General features: G+C 49.0%; 8 protein-coding genes across 8 annotated transcripts; 5 read left to right on the top strand and 3 right to left on the bottom strand.

Annotated features, from left to right (window-relative positions):
- Positions 1 to 182: 182 nt before the first annotated feature.
- Positions 183 to 2,123, top strand: FIESC28_09281 (uncharacterized protein; the record flags this gene model as incomplete). Its single annotated transcript, XM_031163418.1, has 2 exons — positions 183 to 1,972; positions 2,030 to 2,123. The coding sequence occupies 2 exons, from the start codon at positions 183 to 185 to the stop codon at positions 2,121 to 2,123; spliced, it is 1,884 nt and encodes a 627-aa protein (XP_031012506.1).
- A 252-nt stretch (positions 2,124 to 2,375) lies between these two features.
- On the bottom strand, positions 2,376 to 3,855 carry FIESC28_09280 (uncharacterized protein; the record flags this gene model as incomplete). The annotated part of the gene is made up of 2 exons (XM_031163417.1): positions 2,376 to 3,532; positions 3,585 to 3,855. The coding sequence occupies 2 exons, from the start codon at positions 3,853 to 3,855 to the stop codon at positions 2,376 to 2,378; spliced, it is 1,428 nt and encodes a 475-aa protein (XP_031012505.1).
- A 747-nt stretch (positions 3,856 to 4,602) lies between these two features.
- Positions 4,603 to 5,337, bottom strand: FIESC28_09279 (uncharacterized protein; the record flags this gene model as incomplete). Its single annotated transcript, XM_031163416.1, has 4 exons — positions 4,603 to 4,688; positions 4,741 to 5,040; positions 5,095 to 5,212; positions 5,269 to 5,337. 4 exons carry the CDS (start codon positions 5,335 to 5,337, stop codon positions 4,603 to 4,605), a joined length of 573 nt encoding a protein of 190 aa, XP_031012504.1.
- Positions 5,338 to 6,395: 1,058 nt separating this feature from the next.
- FIESC28_09278 (uncharacterized protein) lies at positions 6,396 to 7,318 on the top strand (the record flags this gene model as incomplete). Its single annotated transcript, XM_031163415.1, has 2 exons — positions 6,396 to 6,537; positions 6,588 to 7,318. The coding sequence occupies 2 exons, from the start codon at positions 6,396 to 6,398 to the stop codon at positions 7,316 to 7,318; spliced, it is 873 nt and encodes a 290-aa protein (XP_031012503.1).
- Positions 7,319 to 8,084: 766 nt separating this feature from the next.
- On the top strand, positions 8,085 to 12,478 carry FIESC28_09277 (uncharacterized protein; the record flags this gene model as incomplete). The annotated part of the gene is made up of 4 exons (XM_031163414.1): positions 8,085 to 8,135; positions 8,203 to 10,934; positions 11,304 to 11,425; positions 11,481 to 12,478. The coding sequence occupies 4 exons, from the start codon at positions 8,085 to 8,087 to the stop codon at positions 12,476 to 12,478; spliced, it is 3,903 nt and encodes a 1,300-aa protein (XP_031012502.1).
- A 128-nt stretch (positions 12,479 to 12,606) lies between these two features.
- Positions 12,607 to 13,810, bottom strand: FIESC28_09276 (uncharacterized protein; the record flags this gene model as incomplete). The annotated part of the gene is made up of 2 exons (XM_031163413.1): positions 12,607 to 13,658; positions 13,720 to 13,810. The coding sequence occupies 2 exons, from the start codon at positions 13,808 to 13,810 to the stop codon at positions 12,607 to 12,609; spliced, it is 1,143 nt and encodes a 380-aa protein (XP_031012501.1).
- A 260-nt stretch (positions 13,811 to 14,070) lies between these two features.
- Positions 14,071 to 14,822, top strand: FIESC28_09275 (uncharacterized protein; the record flags this gene model as incomplete). Its single annotated transcript, XM_031163412.1, has 2 exons — positions 14,071 to 14,224; positions 14,281 to 14,822. The coding sequence occupies 2 exons, from the start codon at positions 14,071 to 14,073 to the stop codon at positions 14,820 to 14,822; spliced, it is 696 nt and encodes a 231-aa protein (XP_031012500.1).
- Positions 14,823 to 16,384: 1,562 nt separating this feature from the next.
- On the top strand, positions 16,385 to 19,214 carry FIESC28_09274 (uncharacterized protein; the record flags this gene model as incomplete). Its single annotated transcript, XM_031163411.1, has 4 exons — positions 16,385 to 17,160; positions 17,214 to 17,280; positions 17,332 to 18,311; positions 18,362 to 19,214. 4 exons carry the CDS (start codon positions 16,385 to 16,387, stop codon positions 19,212 to 19,214), a joined length of 2,676 nt encoding a protein of 891 aa, XP_031012499.1.
- Between the last annotated feature and the right edge of the window lie 192 nt (positions 19,215 to 19,406).

Raw genomic sequence — 19,406 nt, 5'->3', positions numbered from 1 at the left:
CGTCTCATATCAATGCTCAGCTTCGTCCCGAGACATCAAGTCCGGTTATGACTTTATGAATACTGAACGTTCTTATTGATTCTTATTGAGACTAGTAGCACTTCAACCGTCCGCTGAAGATTCTCGAACTCGATTCAGTGTCGACTTCAAATGTGTATTTGGCATAGAGGCCATTTACAAACATGATTTCTCTCCTATCATTTCGCGCCTCTCAACGGCGTCAATTCTTATCCATTGCAGCCTTGATATTATTCTGCTTCTGCGCTTATAGTCTGTTGAGAATACCACAACAAAAGACAATAGAGTATCAAATACAAACACCGGCATCCTCAGAACCATCATCATCAACAGTGCCAACATCACAAGATGAACCGCTCATTGAGGGAAGCTCGCAGCCGAAACAACCCCCAAACCCAGAAGTTCATCCCATCAAGCATCTTACCAGCAACGCTCAAAAGGAATTCGAACAACTCAAGGCTCGTCAATCAAAGACGCTTGATGAGGCGGTAAAAGAGTATCGACGACGATATGGAATGCCACCGCCTCCTCATTTCGACAAGTGGTTTCAGTTTGCAAAGGACAACAATGTCAAACTGATTGATGAGTTCGACACGATCTATGATCTCATAACGCCTTTCTGGGGACTCAAACCCAAAGCTATCAGGTCTCGAGCCAGAGAGGCATTGGGCTTTGACAACGGGTTGATTGGAGTGTCTATCCGAGACCACAAGATCTCATATATCGAGAATGGCGTCGAGTGGCAGCAAAATGCCACAAAGGGAATGATGAACAAGTTTCTCAAGTACTTGCCGGACATGGATCTCGCCTTCAACTTCCATGACGAGTCTCGTGTTATTCTTTCTCATGAAGACTTGACAAGATTGGTTAAGATAGCCAAGGAGAAAAATATGCCTGCAGCTTTTTCGAAGCCACAACTTGCCAACGATTTTACTCAGACCAACAAGGAGCTTCATGATGGGAAGTCATTTGAGGAAACAACTCTAACACGGTTCAATTCCTTTGCCCACCAGTCAACATGGGCTCATTCTCGCCTGTCCTGTCCACCTGATACACCAGCTCGATGCCTTGAAGAGGAAGAAACAGTTGATCATCGAAGCAGATACGGCATGAGTGATCTCGGATTCGTCTATAATACAACCGCAATGTCTGATATCTGTTTGTCGCCTAGCCTCAAGTCCAATTTTGGTTTCTTCGGCGGCCCAAACACATACAGAATTGTACAAGATCTCTTCCCCATCTTCTCACAGTCCAAGATTTCATCTTACAGCGATCTTGTGTACCCATCACCTTGGGATTGGGCCGCTAAGGTAGAATACGACGAGGAGATGGACATGGAGTGGACCAAGAAAGAGAGCAAGCTGTACTGGCGAGGTTCTACAACAGGAGGTTACAGCCGCAATGGTCGCTGGAGACGTCAACATCGCCAGCGCCTTGTTCAAAAGCTTAATGCGCGAGATCAAGCTCAGATCCTCACTAAACAGAAAGAACCATCCTGGGGAGTTAGTGAGGTTGCACGAGGCGACTACAGCGATATGGTTGACGTCCACTTCTCCCATATTGGCCAATGCGATAAGGGTGACTGTGAGGCGCAACGGGCCTTTTTCAACGTCACTGAAGCTGTCGATCAGCAGGATGCCTGGTCTTACAAATACCTTCTTGACATGGACGGCAATGCATTCTCGGGTCGGTTTACTGCCTTCCTTCGCAGTCGCAGCCTGACCTTCAAGCTCGCCGTCTTCCGTGAATGGCACGCCGAGTGGCTTAAGCCATGGGCGCATTACGTCCCGCTCAGTATCCAAGGAGACGACTGGCTCGAGGCCGTACGTTTCTTCGAGATCGAGGAAGCTGGTCGTCAAGAGGGTGAGCGCATTGCTGCCGTCAGTCGTGAGTGGGCGAGCCAGGCTGTTCGCCAGGTCGACATGGAAGCATGGTTCTTCCGCTTAATGCTAGAGTAGGTTCACTATATGTTATTCTAAAGTGTTTCTGAACATGCGCTAACATGATATAGATATGCACGAGTGATAGACGACAAGAGAGATATCATCGGCTACGATCGTAGCAGTGCGAATACCAAGCTACCGAAAGAGAAGACGGAAGAGTGAATGAACTGAACTGATTGAACGACGCACACGCATATGGATTTTTGGAAAGCATAGAGGTTAGTATAACTATCTCAAGGTTTGGCGTTATGGTTGGTTGGACCAAGATATCAAGATATCAGCATTATATTAAGCAAGTCTCCAGATAAAGTGTACATGTATAGTGTTTAGAATGTCAATTTTTACTACGCCTGAAATCTATGATTAATGAATTTACACCACAATCCCTGGAACCGTTCAGTGAACGATAAAAACCTAGTCATCGTCCTCACCTTCGGCATCACGTTCTTCAGAAACCGACCTTGAGCGACGGGCCGCTGGGCTGCTGCCCCGGTGGTCGGCGTTCTCTTCACCTTCAGCATCCTGACCCTCATGGTGCTCTTCATGGTGCTCCTCCTCTTCCTGTGTTCCTCCAAGAGGATGGTCGTGGTGTGACTTTATCATCTCACGAACCTCTTCAGTGGGGTCTTCAACTGTAATATCAAGCTGATCAATGACCTGTTCCTCGTCGGCGATACCGATGTTTCGTGCTATATTCTTGGTTCGTTGAGGGCGGACAACAGACTTCTGTTGAACAGGATAATAGTACACAGCCTTCTGATTAGGGTAGAATGTGTCCTCGTTGTATGACAAGATGATCTCTTCATCATACTTGGTTGCTGCTTCGAACTCGACTTCTTGAGCCGTCTCGTAACCTCGAAGTCTACGAAACTGGAAGCAACCTCCAGCGTCTGACTGGTGGGTATAGAGTTCGTCTTCGTTGTGGTCGGCATCCTCGACATCGAATTTGCGACGGAAACGTTCTCCGGCAGCAGCTGTAGCTGCAAGATAGTATTCGTAGTTCATCGAGTTTTGAGGCTTTGGTACGTTGGCAGGATCTTGCTCGTGAGCTGCTATAGCAGCCTCGTACGCTTCTTCCTCTTCTGGTGATCGATCGATAGGTTTGAACAAGCCGCTCAGAAGACGTCTGTCGTACTGCTTTGTGCTGACTACAGGGGCTTGGTGGAATTTTATTGTGACGTATGCGCCGGTATCAGGGAAAGCGTCGAGATCGGGAATAAGAGGCGAGACATCGACCACCTTGAGATGCCTCTTGCTGGGATGTTTGGCGCGTTTGGGGTCATTGAATTCTTGCTCTGCAATCTCGAAGCCCTTGTCGATCTTGCGCTTGATGGCGTGAGGAGAATCGGCAGCAGGTTCTGGAACACGTTTGTTCTTGTTGGCCTTTGTAAGCATAGCGCGAGGAACAGCTCCATCCTGGCGCTTCGAGCTGCCTGAAGAGATGTATTCTGTTCGGCGAAGGAAAGAAACATTGGCTTCAGCGGCTTTGAGTTTTCCGAGAGCGGCGATGGGTCTTAGAAGCGGTCGATCGTGAGGATGAAGAGCAGGAGGATGAGCGGGAGCTTGAATAGCTAAAATGGAGTCAGATACACGAGATTTCAACACGAACTGTACGTAACTTACATCTTTCATCGCCATCAAAAACACCAGGCATGCCCACTAGGTCAAGGGGCATTCCAAGCTCGGCATCCGCCTCGATGTTTAGTGGTTGCTCCCTCGCAAGTCGCGAGGCGAAACCTGGCGTCGTGTACTGTCCACTTGCAAGGCCAGTATTAGGGATATCAAGCAACTTCGGGGGGTGCGGTGGTGGAGGGAGCGCATTGGAGTATCGAATTCGAGCGATGAAGTCTTGATGAACCATGCGCTCACCGGGGCGAGAAGTTGAGGACGACATAATTATAGAATTGGCGACGAGCGCCGGAGAACGATTCGGTATATTTGTATTGTCGCGATGCGTTTGAAAGGAATGAGGGCGCGATTCTTTGTTGGTTTTGAGTTGGGAAGTTGAATGGAGAAGCTTAAGCGCGAGCGCGGCTGAGGTTCGAGGTCGGAAATCTGAGAAATGCGGCGCGAGGCTACTGGCCCGTCCAAGCTCCACGCTCTATGCCTCGACCTCTATACAATTGCAACTGCAAAAACACAAGACGGAATTATTGAACGAAATTTGATTTTGATGTAATATAATCCAATGCCGACAAAGTTTAGAATTTGTGATCAATTTCTTTCGTATATAATTGATGATCAGGTTTCGATTGCAACTTGACCTAAGGAGTTGGAACTGCCCGAACAGCACAAATAACATGCAGAATAGATGAGACGTTATCTTGAATCGTATAAATTGTCATTTCCATTAGATGATTCATCTGCCCTGTTTTTCATGGCCCCGAGCGCATTCAAATATATATAGCTAGGGTGCGTTCGTTCCAAACAGCCCATATCCTTTATCGCCGAACCCCATTTGCACTGCATTGTAGCCCGTCAATTCCGCCTCATGATTGTAGTACACGCCCTGAAACACACATCGTATTATGGTGCAGCTTTATAAAGCTGGCCTTCGTGGTAATACAGGACACGCAGGTATCTCGCGGGTCGATTCACCTGTCGTGCTGAAGAAGAAAGTAATCCTGAAAGCTCCGTTCGTCTACGAACTGTTCTTGGCGTAGTTCTTCTTGCCGACGGTGAAAGGGACGTAGCGGTACTTGATCATGTGCTGGATTTGCTTGCGCACTATCGACGGTTAGTCTTGCGGTGATTAATCACTTATATGGGCTGAACTTACTGGTCAAGAAGAAAAGAATGAACCAGTACATGACAAGGACGGGCCAGAAAACAGGCACGTTGAAGACCTCGAACCAACTGCAAGTAAAGCCGATGACGATGGCTCGGGTGGCCCAGTACCAGAACTTGAACTCGGGAAGTCGGCGGATGAAGGGCTTGAACTCCTCATCAGACTTGGTAGGGAGGGTACCCACGGAGCCATCCTCCATCTCATTATCGGCCTCTTCGTTGGAGGGATCGAACTTGGGTTGCAGGAAAGCGAGGAACAGGTTCAGAAGGTAGATACCGAGCGCATAGGCAACTAGACATTGGTTAGTATCTTATTTGTCAAGTTGCGGATAAGGGCAAAGCATACCGATGTACCAGCCCTGCGCAATCAGGATTCGTAGGAAGAAGAGCATAAGACACACAACGGTACCGATCCATCTATAGAGGACGAAAGGGGTAGACTGATCCAGCAAAGCTTGGTATTTCTATCGCCGTTGTTAGAGGAGTCGCGAGATAGGATAGTTGGCGTTCAAAGACGTACTCGCTGGATCTTCGAGGTGTGGACACTGACAGCCTCGAAAGGTGTCTGTTCAGGCTCTGGCGCATTCATCTTGAATAGAGGGTATCGATTCGCGGCAGTCGATGAAAGTAGGTTGATTGGTCTGAAGGGATTTGGTCGCAGGTACCGAGTCAAGAGTCGAGTCTGATCGTGGAAACTGACGAGGATCGTTTCGCAAGGTCTGATTGATGCGGAGAGAAAAAGAAGGACTATTATAGAGATAGGCTCTAAACGGGGCTCTGAACTTTTGTTGGAGATAGAGATACAGCCACGTAACGTAAGGTAAGTAATATTTCTTAGCTAGCTGCTAAACATCCGGCCCTTTACCGGACAAAGGAGAACCTACTGGACAGTTGACAGGCAGGTTGTTTGGTGGCCTCCCTTGTTAATCTACAATCCTATTGGTGATTAAAGCCAGATTGCCTGGGTCTGGGGGAAGAGATGGCCCTGGTCGTTGGAGAGCCCCTTGGACTCCACATGTCAATGAGGCGCAGCTTCCCCCTTGTCCAGTTCATGCCCGTGGCCAACGGTTTGATAGATAGGTAGGTAGGTACTAACTGTAAATTCAATCACCATGATACTTGTAACTTCAGGTACCATAACACAAACGAAGAAAATGAGGCTGCCATACCAGATATGGCCAATTGACTTTGGATGGGCATGATACTGTATTCATCATTCTGTGTGGACCACTATCTATCCAAGTAATTCACTGTTGGCAGGGCTGACGTACCACGTTTTGATTTATCGTTCCTACAAGTGAAGGGTCGAGTATAAGAGCAAGAAAGTTATTATAAATTTTAGCCATGAAACAGAAACACCCACATGTATTTGATAACCCATCATGAAAAGTCATGATATCGCAACAAGCACGTGACGCCCACTAACAGATTCTGTATCGCTGTTTCATCGGCTTTGTCATGGATATGGCCGGCCCATTGGATGTTATCCTCGGCTCTTTTGGTCCAGTTGCGTCACTGGGGGAAGCTTAAAGCACCCCCAAGCTCTTATTGACTTGCTCAATCTTTAGCTATACAAACATAATTGTTTCAAGGTCAAGACAACGGTGTAATCTCACTATTCATTTTTTGTACCATAGGTAATTCACAATGAACGCTTTCCGGTATATGAGACCTGCGGCTGCTCGAGTGCCGTTCCAACGGTCTACTCTTCCTCGAGTTGCTCGAGCTTACAGCTCCAAGACCTATGAGTATATCCAGGTCTCACAGCCCAAGCCTGGTGTCGGTCAAGGTATGGGTATCCTTCAATTCTCATGATACAGTAGCTAATGATTATATTAGTGACATTGAACCGACCCAAGGCTCTTAATGCTCTCTGCACACCTCTTATCAAGGAGCTTAACCAGGCCCTGCTCGATTTCAATGCAGCTGATGATACCTCAGTCATTGTCTTGACCGGGTCGCAGAAGGCCTTCGCCGCTGGTGCCGATATCAAAGAGATGGCCCCTCTCACCTTCGCTGAAGCTTATACCACCTCCTTCATCGAGTCTTGGTCCGATCTCACCACCCAGGTGAAGAAGCCCATCATCGCTGCCGTCTCTGGTCACGCCCTTGGCGGAGGCTGCGAGCTGGCCATGATGTGTGATCTCATCTACTGTACCGAAAATGCCAACTTCGGCCAACCTGAAATCAAGCTCGGTACTGTTCCTGGTGCTGGAGGCAGCCAGCGTCTTACCCGTGCCATTGGCAAGTCAAAGGCTATGGAGCTCATCCTTACTGGCAAGAACTTCTCTGGTGTTGATGCTGAGAAATGGGGACTTGCTGCCAGAACTTTCCCAACATATGAAGCTTTGATGGAGGAGACTCTCAAGCTCGCTGAGACTATTGCTGGTTATTCCAAGGTCGCTGTCCAGGCTGCTAAGGAGGTTGTTAACAAGAGCCAAGACCTTCCTCTCCGTGATGGTGTTGAGTTTGAGCGACGAGTATTCCACAGCTTGTTTGGCAGCCAGGATCAGAAGATCGGTATGAAGGCATTCGCAGAGAAGAAGAAGGCTGAGTGGAGTCACTCATAGAGAACATGGAACTCAAAATATACTTGAATTGAGCGAATCTTCACCAACTAGAAGAGGTGTATGTTCCAAGGTGAATATATACGCAGACAAATAAAAAGCCAATCGTTAGCACAATATGCATCAGAATGTATATGGAGCATATCCACATTCTCAACCGTCCAATACTTAGTGGGGTGAAGCCATCAGCTTTTTAAGCTATGGGTGTCGGTGTAAGCTACGGGACTGGTTAACAGCGGTGTAATCAAAGGCTGAGCTTGAGCAAAACAAAGACAATCTTGAATTAACCCTTCGCATGTTTTCGAGTTACTATACCTGATATCCACATCTGTTCCAAATAAAACCAAGTACTATGAGAGTCAAATGACCTTCCATCCCACTGCTAACCTACAGTACAAGTTGGCTTTGATGCAGATATTGTCTTACACACCCCACAAACATACATACATGACCCTCTACATGCAGTGTTAATCTTCTCGTTTACGAGGTTGCGGCCCAATCTATCCTCTCTATAACATGACCTGCTCAAAAAGGTGTGTGTCATGTAAAGGCCCAGGCATTTCTTGCTGGCAGTCTTGGGTGAGCCTTGACGCCCAGACCGACCCCGCCACCCACTAGCAGCAGCTCATGTAGGTGCTTAGACAAACAGCCCAACACCATCCTCAACTTGTATCTTTAATCAACCTCTACTCCTCAGCGCTGGCTCTTTTTGGCACCCGAGTTCTCTTCTACCCCCAGAGAAAGGGCCGCATCCAGTACAGTAACATGAATGGAGTCTACAAGCACTGGCTTGGACTTAGAAAAGGAGCTGACGTGCTCTGTAAATCTCCCCGCCTTTTGGTTCCCAAGCTCGATAACCACCAAACAGCAGCTAACTATGCGCGCAGATCTGCACGGAGCTCCTTTACCAGCCTTTGACTCTCCTTGATTGTCTTCACACATTTTGCGGTGCTTGTTTGAAGGAATGGTTTACTTTCCAGGCCGCGACGGCCGAGCGGTCACCGAACCCACCTGCTCCCGGTACCAATATCTTTACATGCCCATCGTGTCGGGCTACTGTACGAACCACTCAACATAATGCTACCGTTGTCACTCTTTTGGATATGTTCATCGCCGCAAACCCTGGCAAGGACCGCTCGGCGACAGAAAAGGAGGAAATGGCGAAGAAGTACAAGCCGGGCGATCAAGTCCTACCAACAATTAATACACGCCGGACGGCTGAGGAGCGACGTGCCGACGCTGAGGAAAGGAGATTAGTAGAAGAGGCCAGAGAGTTGAGCTTACAAGAGGCTGGAGTTTCTTCAGGGCCGCCGAGGACACGGAGACGACGAGAAAGTCGTTCTGCAGACGATAGAAGAAGATCAAGCAGGGACAGGGAACGGGAACGAGACCGGAGCTTGGATGGCCGCCACCAACGAGGGAACCGGCGTCCTCGGATGGATGATGGAGGCCGACATAGCTCTGATCAACTGCAAGTGGAAGGGGAGCGTCGACGACGGCGGAGCGAGTCAAGGCAGCGTCAGATCGAGCACCAGTCATCAATCCGATCGCTAATCAGTTCTGGCGATATGAGTGAGAGGGATATTGAGCGAGAGATAGAGTCGTTTGCAAGACAGATTCAGGAAGAAGGGCTCCTCGACGGACTCGACTTGGATAATATCGATTTGAGTCGCGATGATGAGCTTAGTAGGAGGATTACTGAAGCATATAGGCGGCGACAGAGAGATCGAACACGCCAAGAAGCACGGAGAAACAACTCGAACAACTATCCTCCGTTAACACGGCCTGCCGAAAACTCAGTGACAGATACTCGCATGTTGGCACCGGAAGGAGGCCGGACGAGAGAAAGATCCCGGCCACATTCGAGGTCTGCGAGTGCCGCAAGTGGCACCAGCGCTGCCAGCCAGACCGAGGAACGAAGTCGCCCGTCAACAAATGCAGCACCAGCAAGTCTCGAGGTTCAGGAACCAGTCCGAAGACCCAGACGAAGGACTGCAAGCGGGGGCCGTAGCTCGACAACCCCGGTGTTCCCGACTACCAATACAACTGACCATAGGCCCGCTGCTCGGTCATCCACTGATCTCGGGTCAAGATCCCAAACTACTGATCCTACTCAGTCCCGACCTACCTTTGGAGAGGGACGCAGCACGAGTACCCCTATCCACACCCCACCGTTTCCAAACCCCACAGAAGCTGCATCATCGAGCAGCAACACTGGCAATCTCTCCTTCGCGAATCGGCAAGGAAACGCGGCGACTGCATCAGTTGCTCCATTGTTCTCTCATCATGATCCAGCCGCCACTCGCTCGAACAGGCCTCGCCCCGTCGATCTGGCAATTGTTCATCAGACAGTAACCAGCCCGATCAGTAGCCCAACAGTTTCAGGACACCAGAGGACAAGATCGCAACTCTACCCAGAGCCTTCTGTCAGTTGCTCTCGATGCAACAGGGCACACATTGAATACGAGCTTCATTACAACTGCTCGATTTGTGCTAATGGACAATGGAATATGTGTCTCGATTGTTATCGAGCTGGAAAGGGTTGCCTCTATTGGTTCGGATTTGGCTACGGTGCCTGGTCAAAGTGGGAGAAGACGCGGCAACAGCAGGGGGATCCCTCCCTAGCAAAGCCGCATATGTTAACCGCGAGTCGCTACCGCCCTCCTCGCTCAGCTCCTGGGGGAGCTGATGGACGAAAAACACTCACAACCGACGATCCCAGGCACCGATTAGAAAGTGGCACCTTCTGCGCCAATTGCTCGGCTTGGACAAACGAATGTTACTGGCGATGCAACATATGCAATGAAGGTGACTGGGGCTTTTGTAACGACTGTGTGAACCAGGGAAGATCGTGCACACATACTCTACTACCTCTGGCTCATGAAGCTAGCCAGCCAGCCCAAAGCAGGTCTGGTAGTCCTCCTAGGTCACCAGGTCGGCCAACGGCCGCCACGATATTCAAAGGTCCCAATGCATCCAATATTGGACCTTTCAAGCCCCTGACATTCACCACACGATGCGACGTTTGCCAGGAGCCTATTCAGCCGAACCAGGCACGATATCATTGCTATCACTGCACAAGTGCCCTAGTCTCAGACGCTGCATCGGGCGATTACGACATATGCTCCTCCTGCTATGGCAATCTGGTAACACAGCGACAAATAAGCCCTGAGAACGGCCACTCTGGGTGGAGGCGGTGTTTGAATGGTCACAGAATGGTAGTTGTTGCGTTTACAGATGGGAAGATTGGATTATGGAGATATGTCGCCCAAGACCTTGTGGGTGGTCGGGGACTTAAGTCAGAAGCGCCAGAAAAGCCAGAACACCGCGAGCAAGGACTCCTGAAATGGGTTTGGCACGACAATGACCAGGAGTTCGCCCGGCTTGTTACAAGAGATGTACCGGAAACAGCACCAAGTGAGAGCGGATTTACTCAGAACTTCCCTCCTGACGGCGGAGTTGGAATGAAAGCGACGGCGAGGTTTGGATGGTACCCCAAAGAAGGGGCCGACGACGAGCTTCTTTTTCCACGAGGAGCAGAAATTAAAGAGATTGAAGACGTCAACGGAGAATGGTTCTTTGGGGCATATATGGGTTCTCGGGGGTTATTCCCAGCACCGTATGTGCGGTTAGAACAGAATACTCCTTGAACATATGACGGCTGAGCGCTGTATTGGATACCAAACAGATGGAATACGCTTGAAGATTTAATGACATGACAATATCTAACTTGGATACCTACCTAATTATCACCATATAATTACTATCGAGATCTAATCATGCCATATGGAAGTCGGCGCGGGAATGCCGTCACAACGCCGACAGCCCGGATTGCGCCATTGCCGATCGCGGCCCCACCATCGAGGTCCATTTCCCATTACCAAGCTGAACCTCTACCTACAACCACCAATTCCTCTAGTTGGGAACCTTGAGCGTCTGTAGCTTTGTAAATTGGCTTTTTTCTGAAGCCCGCGACGCTTCACACCAGAAACATGTTTCGTCCCACTGCCAGAAGGCTTGCCGCCACTACGGCCAAAGCTGCTGCAGCTCCCACTTCCCATACGCTCAACGTCTCTCGAGCTCAAGGTGTCTCCCGAGGTTTGACTGGAGGTGCGCATTACTTGTGCTTTGCTAAAACTCACCTGACATGCTAAAACTGCTATAGCCATCGGAAACACTCCTCTCATCCGTCTCAATCGCCTCTCCGACGAGACCGGCTGCGAGGTCTTGGGCAAGGCCGAATTCATGAACCCTGGTGGTTCCGTCAAGGACCGCGCTGCTCTCTATGTCGTCAAGGACGCCGAGGAGCGTGGACTCCTTAAGCCCGGTGGTACCGTTGTCGAGGGCACTGCTGGAAACACCGGCATTGGCCTAGCCCACGTCTGCCGATCCCGCGGCTATAAGCTTGTTATCTACATGCCCAACACCCAGTCCCAGGGAAAGATCGATCTTCTACGACTCCTTGGAGCTGAGGTCTACCCTGTTCCCGCTGTCGCTTTCGACAACCCCGAAAACTACAACCACCAGGCCCGCCGTCACGCCGAACGATTAGACAATGCTGTCTGGACGAACCAGTTCGATAACACAGCTAACCGTCGTGCGCACATCGAGACAACAGGCCCTGAGATTTGGGCGCAGACGGATGGAAAGGTCGACGCTTTCACATGCGCCACTGGTACTGCTGGTACTTTGGCCGGTATTACGAGGTATCTGAAGGACGTTTCCAACGGCCGGGTTAAGAGCTTCCTCGCCGACCCTCCAGGCAGTGTCCTGCATTCTTACGTATCCTCCGGCGGCAAGCTTAACGAGCGCACCGGCTCCAGTATCACCGAGGGTATTGGACAGGGTCGTATTACTGATAACCTCCAGCCTGATATTGATCTGGTGGATGGTTCTCTGCATATTTCAGATGAGAAGAGTATTGAGATGGTCTACCGTTGCTTAGACGAAGAGGGTCTTTATCTCGGTGCCAGCTCTTCCCTTAACGTTGTTGCTGCCAAGGAGGTTGCTGAGAAACTGGGCAAGGGTCACACTGTTGTGACCGTCCTCTGCGATGGTGCTTACAGATATGCCGAGCGACTGTTCTCGCGCAAGTGGTTGACTGACAAGAAGCTTTTGGGAGCTATTCCCAAGCACCTGGAGAAGTACATCGTTCTACCATAGAATTGGTTCATGAATGAATCTAGATGATACATATATATTACATAAAAACTTCCATCGATCTTCTAGTCATGTTGGGATATAACCGCCTTTGATTACTTCTACCAAGAACAACGCTTAGACTGTCGCATCTACGCGGTCAGGTATTTCTCCCAAGCAGGCTTTCGGCCTGTAGCACTTTCATATACGTCACCATAGCCTTTCTTATTTAGAGAACCCGCCTTGATGAAGTCTTCGAGGTGTTGTTCCATTGCGTCATGGACAGGTGTTAAGTCCTTTGCGCTGTCGCCAATGATTTCTTGTGCAAGTTCCATGGCTCTGATGTTCTGAGCGAGTACCCTGATGTAGTAGTAAGGGGCAATGGGAACCTCAGCGGACTTTTGTCCGTCGTGCGGGTGGAAGATCCTAAGGTAGGATGACTTGGTCAAGTCATCGAGCTCCTGACGAGCCCACGCGCTGGAAATGAACTCTACGTTGTCCCGAAGTTCTTTGATCAACGCTTCAGCAGACTCGCCAGCTGCCTGTTGTGTTTGGATTCCATGTGCTTGGGCGAAGAGAAGGGCCCCTCGGATGGCAGGGTTGAAGTAAGGCAGATCACGAGGCCGGCGACTTCGCAGTTGATGTTCTGGCCTTTGTATCAAATCCGAAACCAGTCGGTTCCATTTCAGAGCTTGCAATGTCTCTTCCGCTGTATTGCCGACCTTTCCGTTGATGGATGACATCAAAAGGATGATATAGGACTCGTATTTCAGAGTAAGTCCAGTCTTTATAGCTTGCTTGGCGCATTCAATAATAGAGTATTCCTGTTGGGAATCGCATGCCCTTCGGATGACGCCTTCATAGTGCTCTCGTGCTAGTTTGATTCCAGCCTTCCTATAGCCAGCAAGGAAGGTAGCGATGTTGTCCCACTCCTCCTTGGTTTTCATTAGTTTGGTCGCTTGTACCAGTGCCTTCTTTGAGTTCGGAATGTCTTTTGTTCGGTTGATGTACGTAAATGTATGCTCGAGGCCGTCGAGCTCGATAACGACAGGGTTGCGCTTAATGTAGTCGCTCTTGGCTGAGTTAAAGACAAGCTTCCTCTGCGCCTCGGGCAGGTATGCTGGAAGAATGATCTTCTCTTGAACATCGATCAGAACGTTGTTCAACTCGGAGTTCTCAGTCTCGGCGAAGACGGCACTCAAGCCTAGCAAAGTGTCAACGAATTGATCTCATTATCGATGTCGCCGGTGTTCGATTTGACCTACAGCGGGTAGGAGTTGCACTGAAGTGTCGGGAATGGAGTGCAGTGTTTCCCATAGACACTCGCATGCTCGCCAATGGCCTAAAGGCCGACATCATTGATCTGTTGAGCATTTTCCTGGCTGCAACAGACAACAATGAGGTCCGTGTAGAAAAGACAGTGACTTTTTTGAATATTCGATAACAGCCTTAACCATACAACATTGGTGGTGAAAATAACCCGGGCGGACAAACTGCGGGACCGGGCCAATCAGAACTGAGAATTGGCAACTTTGGGCCATGAACATTGCATCGTAGCTCCAGAAATTCTAGCCTCAACCTCAGTTGTCGTATATTTCACGGCGAGTCAAATCACAATGAACGTCGCAAGCCTGGGACGGTCAGTCGGCTGTCTCAAGACTGCCTTCCGACGGTCAAGGTTCCAGAGAAATTTCCAGAGAAACGCCTCTTCAGTAGGCGCTGTTGACCCTCTGTCCAAACGAATGTCAAATGCCTTCAGCGCTGAGCAGCGTACGTCTTTTTCCAAGTCATCAGTATCACGAGTTGTTCGCTGACATTCAATCCAGGGGCGGATCTTGCCAAGATCAGCAAATTCCAGATCTACCCTCGAGTTCCGAGCATTCGCAGCACACATCCCGATCCCATGCCCGCTCTCTTGGAAAAGCAAATCGCCAAACTCGATCCAACCGGCGCACGTACACGACTCTTCTCGAGGGAACACGCCGACAGCGCCAAGGTCGGAGATGTTTTGATGGTGACGACGAAAAGCGGCGAGCCCTTTGCTGGAGCCTTTCTTCAGATCCGACGCCGGGGCCAGGATACGGCCATCCAACTGCGAGGACAGATGATGAAGGTGGGCGTGGAGATGTGGTTCAAGATCTATAGCCCAACGGTGACGGGTATCGATATTATCTGGCGACGACCCAAGAGGGCACGACGTGCTCGTCTCACATACATGCGCAAGCCCAAGCACGACATGGGTAGCGTGGACCAAATGGTGTTTGCCTGGAAGAAGGAGAGATATACTCTACGGTCACGAGCCAGCCAGACTGGAAAGCCTGCTGGAAAGCAACATGCCAAGATTCTCGGACAGAAGAAGAAGCCCTAGACGAGTTCAGACATAGGGAATGGTTGTATGATAAATTGTGTATAAGAGCCAGTACTGAGTGTATCAATCACTTTACCAAAACTTCTGTCTCTCATCTCTCATACACGGAAACCATGATACTTTTGCGATCATAGGTCGTTTCAGTGTCATCATCCTGCTATAGGAACAAATGAATCACGCTGGTTTTGATCGTCCCATTGTCTATGACTCTGGGTCCTCGTTTGAAACTAAACGTCCGATTAATGAGGACGAACTTGAGCAAGATCTGATTAATGTGTAACATCACATCAGACTAACGGTTACTGCTTCCTATCCTTTCCAGAGTTTGCCTGTGTTAATCTCGATATGTCGACCTGAACAAAGCACAGGGTATTCTAATAATAGCAGAGTCTCCGATGCCACCAATGACAAGATTCGATTCTACACTCTTTGATTTCCATGGATTGACAGTTGTCAATCCTTTATCTTTTACACTTGGTGGACAGGCATGATGGTGGTGTTCATGCAAGTAGTATGTTTGAGACAGTTCTTGTCGGCAACTAATTGATCTCTAAATAGTAGCCAGTATTTCAGTATCTGTCCCTTCCACCATTTTACAGCTTAACTAAGTGCTCAATTCGGCTTACAATTGAATTTATCTCGGTTCATTAAGTATTATTGGTGATGACTGTGATGACTGTCCAGTGACAGAAGATGTTGAGCTTTGGAGTATATATTGGATGTTGGCTAAACAAATCGTAACCGCTGTCAGATCAAAATGACTTTGGTGTATGTAATAATTGTGGTCTTATCTGTAGGATTAACTTAAATTCGCATGAGAAAGGGTTTAACAATGTTTCACGAGCCGTTGAACGTTTACAACCAACGGATGGCTTCCACGCTTTGAAGTTTAGGTTAAGTTGGATGGATCGTTCTTCAATTGGAACGCTACCGGTAGTTTGCTGTACTGTTCCTAAATTACCCCTCCAAGTGGCACCAAAGACAGTTGAACAACGAACGCCATGCGTCGGGATTTGCAGCCGGTCGCAGGGTCCCCCTGGAAATAAACTCCCGTCCCGTGTGGTTCAGTTGACATGTGCATTGAGTCTACCTATGAAACTTGCTTCATGGAAACAATTGATCAAGTCTGGGGAATATTAACAGTTTTTATGAGAAACAACCAAGATAACCTTTTCCTATTTACTCAATCAGGACTAAACCCTCTCTACATCATGCTTTCTCATTGTCTCGAGGGTAATGCAGTGGTATGTGTCTTATGCGAGGAGGTTACGAGGAGGTTACGAGGCGTTAGGGGATGAGAGAGATGGGAACCCAACGATCAGGTATAAACCCAACCGAGGCCTCCCTCTCCATCTTGATGCCTTGAACAGAGAATTGATATGAATACTTAAACTTTCAAATAACATCCACCCATAAATTACCAATATTCGAAGGCCTCCAACCGACTGACAGAAGCCCTGTCCATCAACAGCCGACTAGAATCTTAGTAACTAGCCCAGTTCACTAAACTACCCCAGCAGGGGCTCACAGCAACCGCTAGAACCTGTCTCTCAGAGCTAAAAATGGACGCTACTGGGAATTCCGTCCAGGCCCTTCAGGGGATGCTTCCACTGCAACCCGGCAACGTGGATGGTAACGAGAAGTTCCCCGATTTTTGTTTACACTCGGAGGCCCAATGCAGCGACGACTCCCAGGATAAGGATAAGGACCAAGAGAACAAAGAATATCACCGCTACCAAGAGGGCCTAAACCACAACAACACCAACTCTAAGAATCATCCCCATTTTCATTATCCGCGCCCTCATTCCCCATCAGCTTCAATATCGGAATCATCTCGCTTATCGTGTATCTCCACCGCCTCGACCTCGGCTTCATCTTGTACATCCTCAAGGGTTTCGTCCGCTTCATTCGACTCGTTCTCGACTCCAATCTCCCTTGCTTTCGACTCCTCCCAACATTCTCCTCGTTCCTCGATCTGCAGCAACCCATATTCCTCGCCGGTATCTGATTTCATCACCCGTAATCGATCCCTTACAGGTGCTTCCTTCACTTCACTCTCCTCCTCCCCACCGTGCTCACCGACCCCGCGCACGAGGCGGGACAAGTCACAACTGCATGCTGCGCGAGCGCAACGTTCTGGAAGCACAGTTTCGAACGCATCCTCTGCCGTAGGGCCGCACAAAAAGGAGCAATCGACAACTCCGAGAAAGTTTAGGAGCAATCCCACTCCTGCAGACGCTCTTGCTGCTGTTGAGTCGCATGATCAAAAGTTGACGAGGATGGCTTTTGCAGAACAGCAAAGATGGGTTACGGTCCAGCAGAAAACCTTTACAAAATGGTATGTTCAACACTTTTCTTGTCGAGTGTAATGTTCTAATTCGTCTTTGCTAGGCTCAACACAAAGATTGAGGTTCGCAACCTCGAGGTTAAGGACCTTGTTAAGGATCTCAGTGATGGTGTAAGTTGACCAGGAACAAGAGTTCGGCTTGTTTAACTAACAACTGCATAGGTCATGTTGATTCACCTCCTCGAATGTCTTTCACACGAATCGCTCGGTCGCTATGCCTCAAAACCCAAGCTTCGAGTACAAAAATTCGAGAATGCGAACCTTGCACTTGACTTTGTCAAGTCCAGGGGCATTCAAATGACCAACATTGGTGCAGAGGATGTTGTTGATGGCAACCAAAAGATCGTCCTGGGTCTCATCTGGACCCTGATTCTTCGATTCACCATTAGCGACATCAACGAGGAGGGTATGTCAGCAAAGGAGGGTCTGCTGCTCTGGTGTCAACGAAAGACAGCATGCTACGACGAAGTCGAGGTGCGAGACTTTAGCGGCAGCTGGAACGACGGTCTAGCATTTTGTGCTCTATTGGATATTCACCGACCAGATCTCATCGACTACGATGCTTTGGACAAGTCAGATCACCGAGGAAACATGCAACTAGCTTTCGATATCGCACATAAGGAGATTGGTATTCCTAAGCTGCTGGATGTGGAAGATGTGTGTGATGTCGCCAAGCCTGATGAGCGATCTCTGATGACTTACATTGCTTACTGGTTCCACGCATTCTCGCAAATGGAGAAGGTTGAGAATGCTGGACGTCGCGTCGAAAAATTCGTTAACAACATGCAAGGTGCTTGGGAGATGCAAAGTGCCTACGAGAGACGGATGCGGGCACTTTTGAAGGCCATCCAAGAGCAGATTGAGATTTGGAAGGAGGCCACATTCGAAGGAACCTACGCCGATGCCAAAGCTCAATCGATCCAGTTCTTCAATTACAAGAAGGGCAAGAAGCGAGAATGGGTCGCGGAGAAGAGTGATCTGGCAACGCTGCTTGGAAATATCAAGACAAAATTGGGCACTTATCGTCTTAGACCATACGATCCACCTGCAGAGCTGAGTTTGGATGCTCTTGAGCAGAGGTGGGCAGAGTTGGCATCAAATGAGATGAGACGTGCCCAGCTTATCAACGAAACCATTCGAGAGTAAGTTCATCCATTCCAAACATATATCATTCTGACTAACGGTATCTCAGCATCAAAAACGCTCTCCGTAAATCTTTTGCTGACAAGGCAAACGACTTTGCGATGGCTCTAAACACGATGCAGTTGGCTATATCTGGCCTCGACGGCGACGTGGAAGACCAATTACACCATGTCAGGAAGCTTAGTGAGAGTCTTGCTCCTTTGGACCAGTACTTGGACAAGATTTCAGAGCTGGACCAGAAGTGTCAAGAAGCCAACATTGAGGAGAACGACTTCACTACTTATACATACGACGAGCTGTCATACGAACTGGGCCTTGTCAAGACATCAGTTCAGAAGAAGCTTGCCTTCTTGGAAAACCAGATGGTAGCACGAAGCATGACAAACTTGACACCCATCCAGCTGGAAGAGTTTGAGAGTGTTTTCCGTCACTTCGACCGTGACGATACCAACTCTCTTCAGGAGCTCGAATTCAGTGCAGCACTTGCATCTCTTGGACTTGTCTTCTCAGAAGACGAGATGCACGACTACTTCCATGCGACATCCGGTGGACGTGACTATGTGACTTTTGAGCAGTTCATTCGATTCATGGTCGACGTCACAGAAGATCAGAACACCGCCGAGCAAGTTTACCAATCGTTCCGTGAGGTGGCAGATGGAAAGCCATATGTGACAGAGATGGATCTACGACATAGCTTGGTGCCAGACGAAGTCATTGACCAGCTTGTTGAGATTATGCCAGCACACAGCGGACCAGACATGTCAGAAGATCGGGGAATGCCGCAATACGACTACATTTCCTTCATGGAGAAGCTAATTAACGAACAAAACAATGGACAAGATTCAGAAGCTACCCAGCCATCTAACCCTGAGCCACAAAGCCCTCACACCAACGGGGTCTAGGAGGAATATGAGGAGAATTCGTGGCTAGAGATGCATGCGTCTCTTCAAATGGAATTAAGTATGAAGTTGGACCTGCCGAGTCCAAATAGGAGGGGAGGAAAAGATCGGCAGAGCAAGGATGAGTAATGAGTTACTGGCTTTCCTTGTCTGATCAACACATCACTGCGCAGTGCTTTTTTTTTTTTTTTTTTT

Source organism: Fusarium coffeatum, assembly GCF_003316985.1.
Source record: "Fusarium coffeatum strain FIESC_28 chromosome Unknown BRIP53273_contig_234, whole genome shotgun sequence".
Lineage (NCBI taxonomy): Eukaryota > Fungi > Ascomycota > Sordariomycetes > Hypocreales > Nectriaceae > Fusarium > Fusarium coffeatum.
This window is presented reverse-complemented; position numbering and strand designations above follow the sequence as displayed.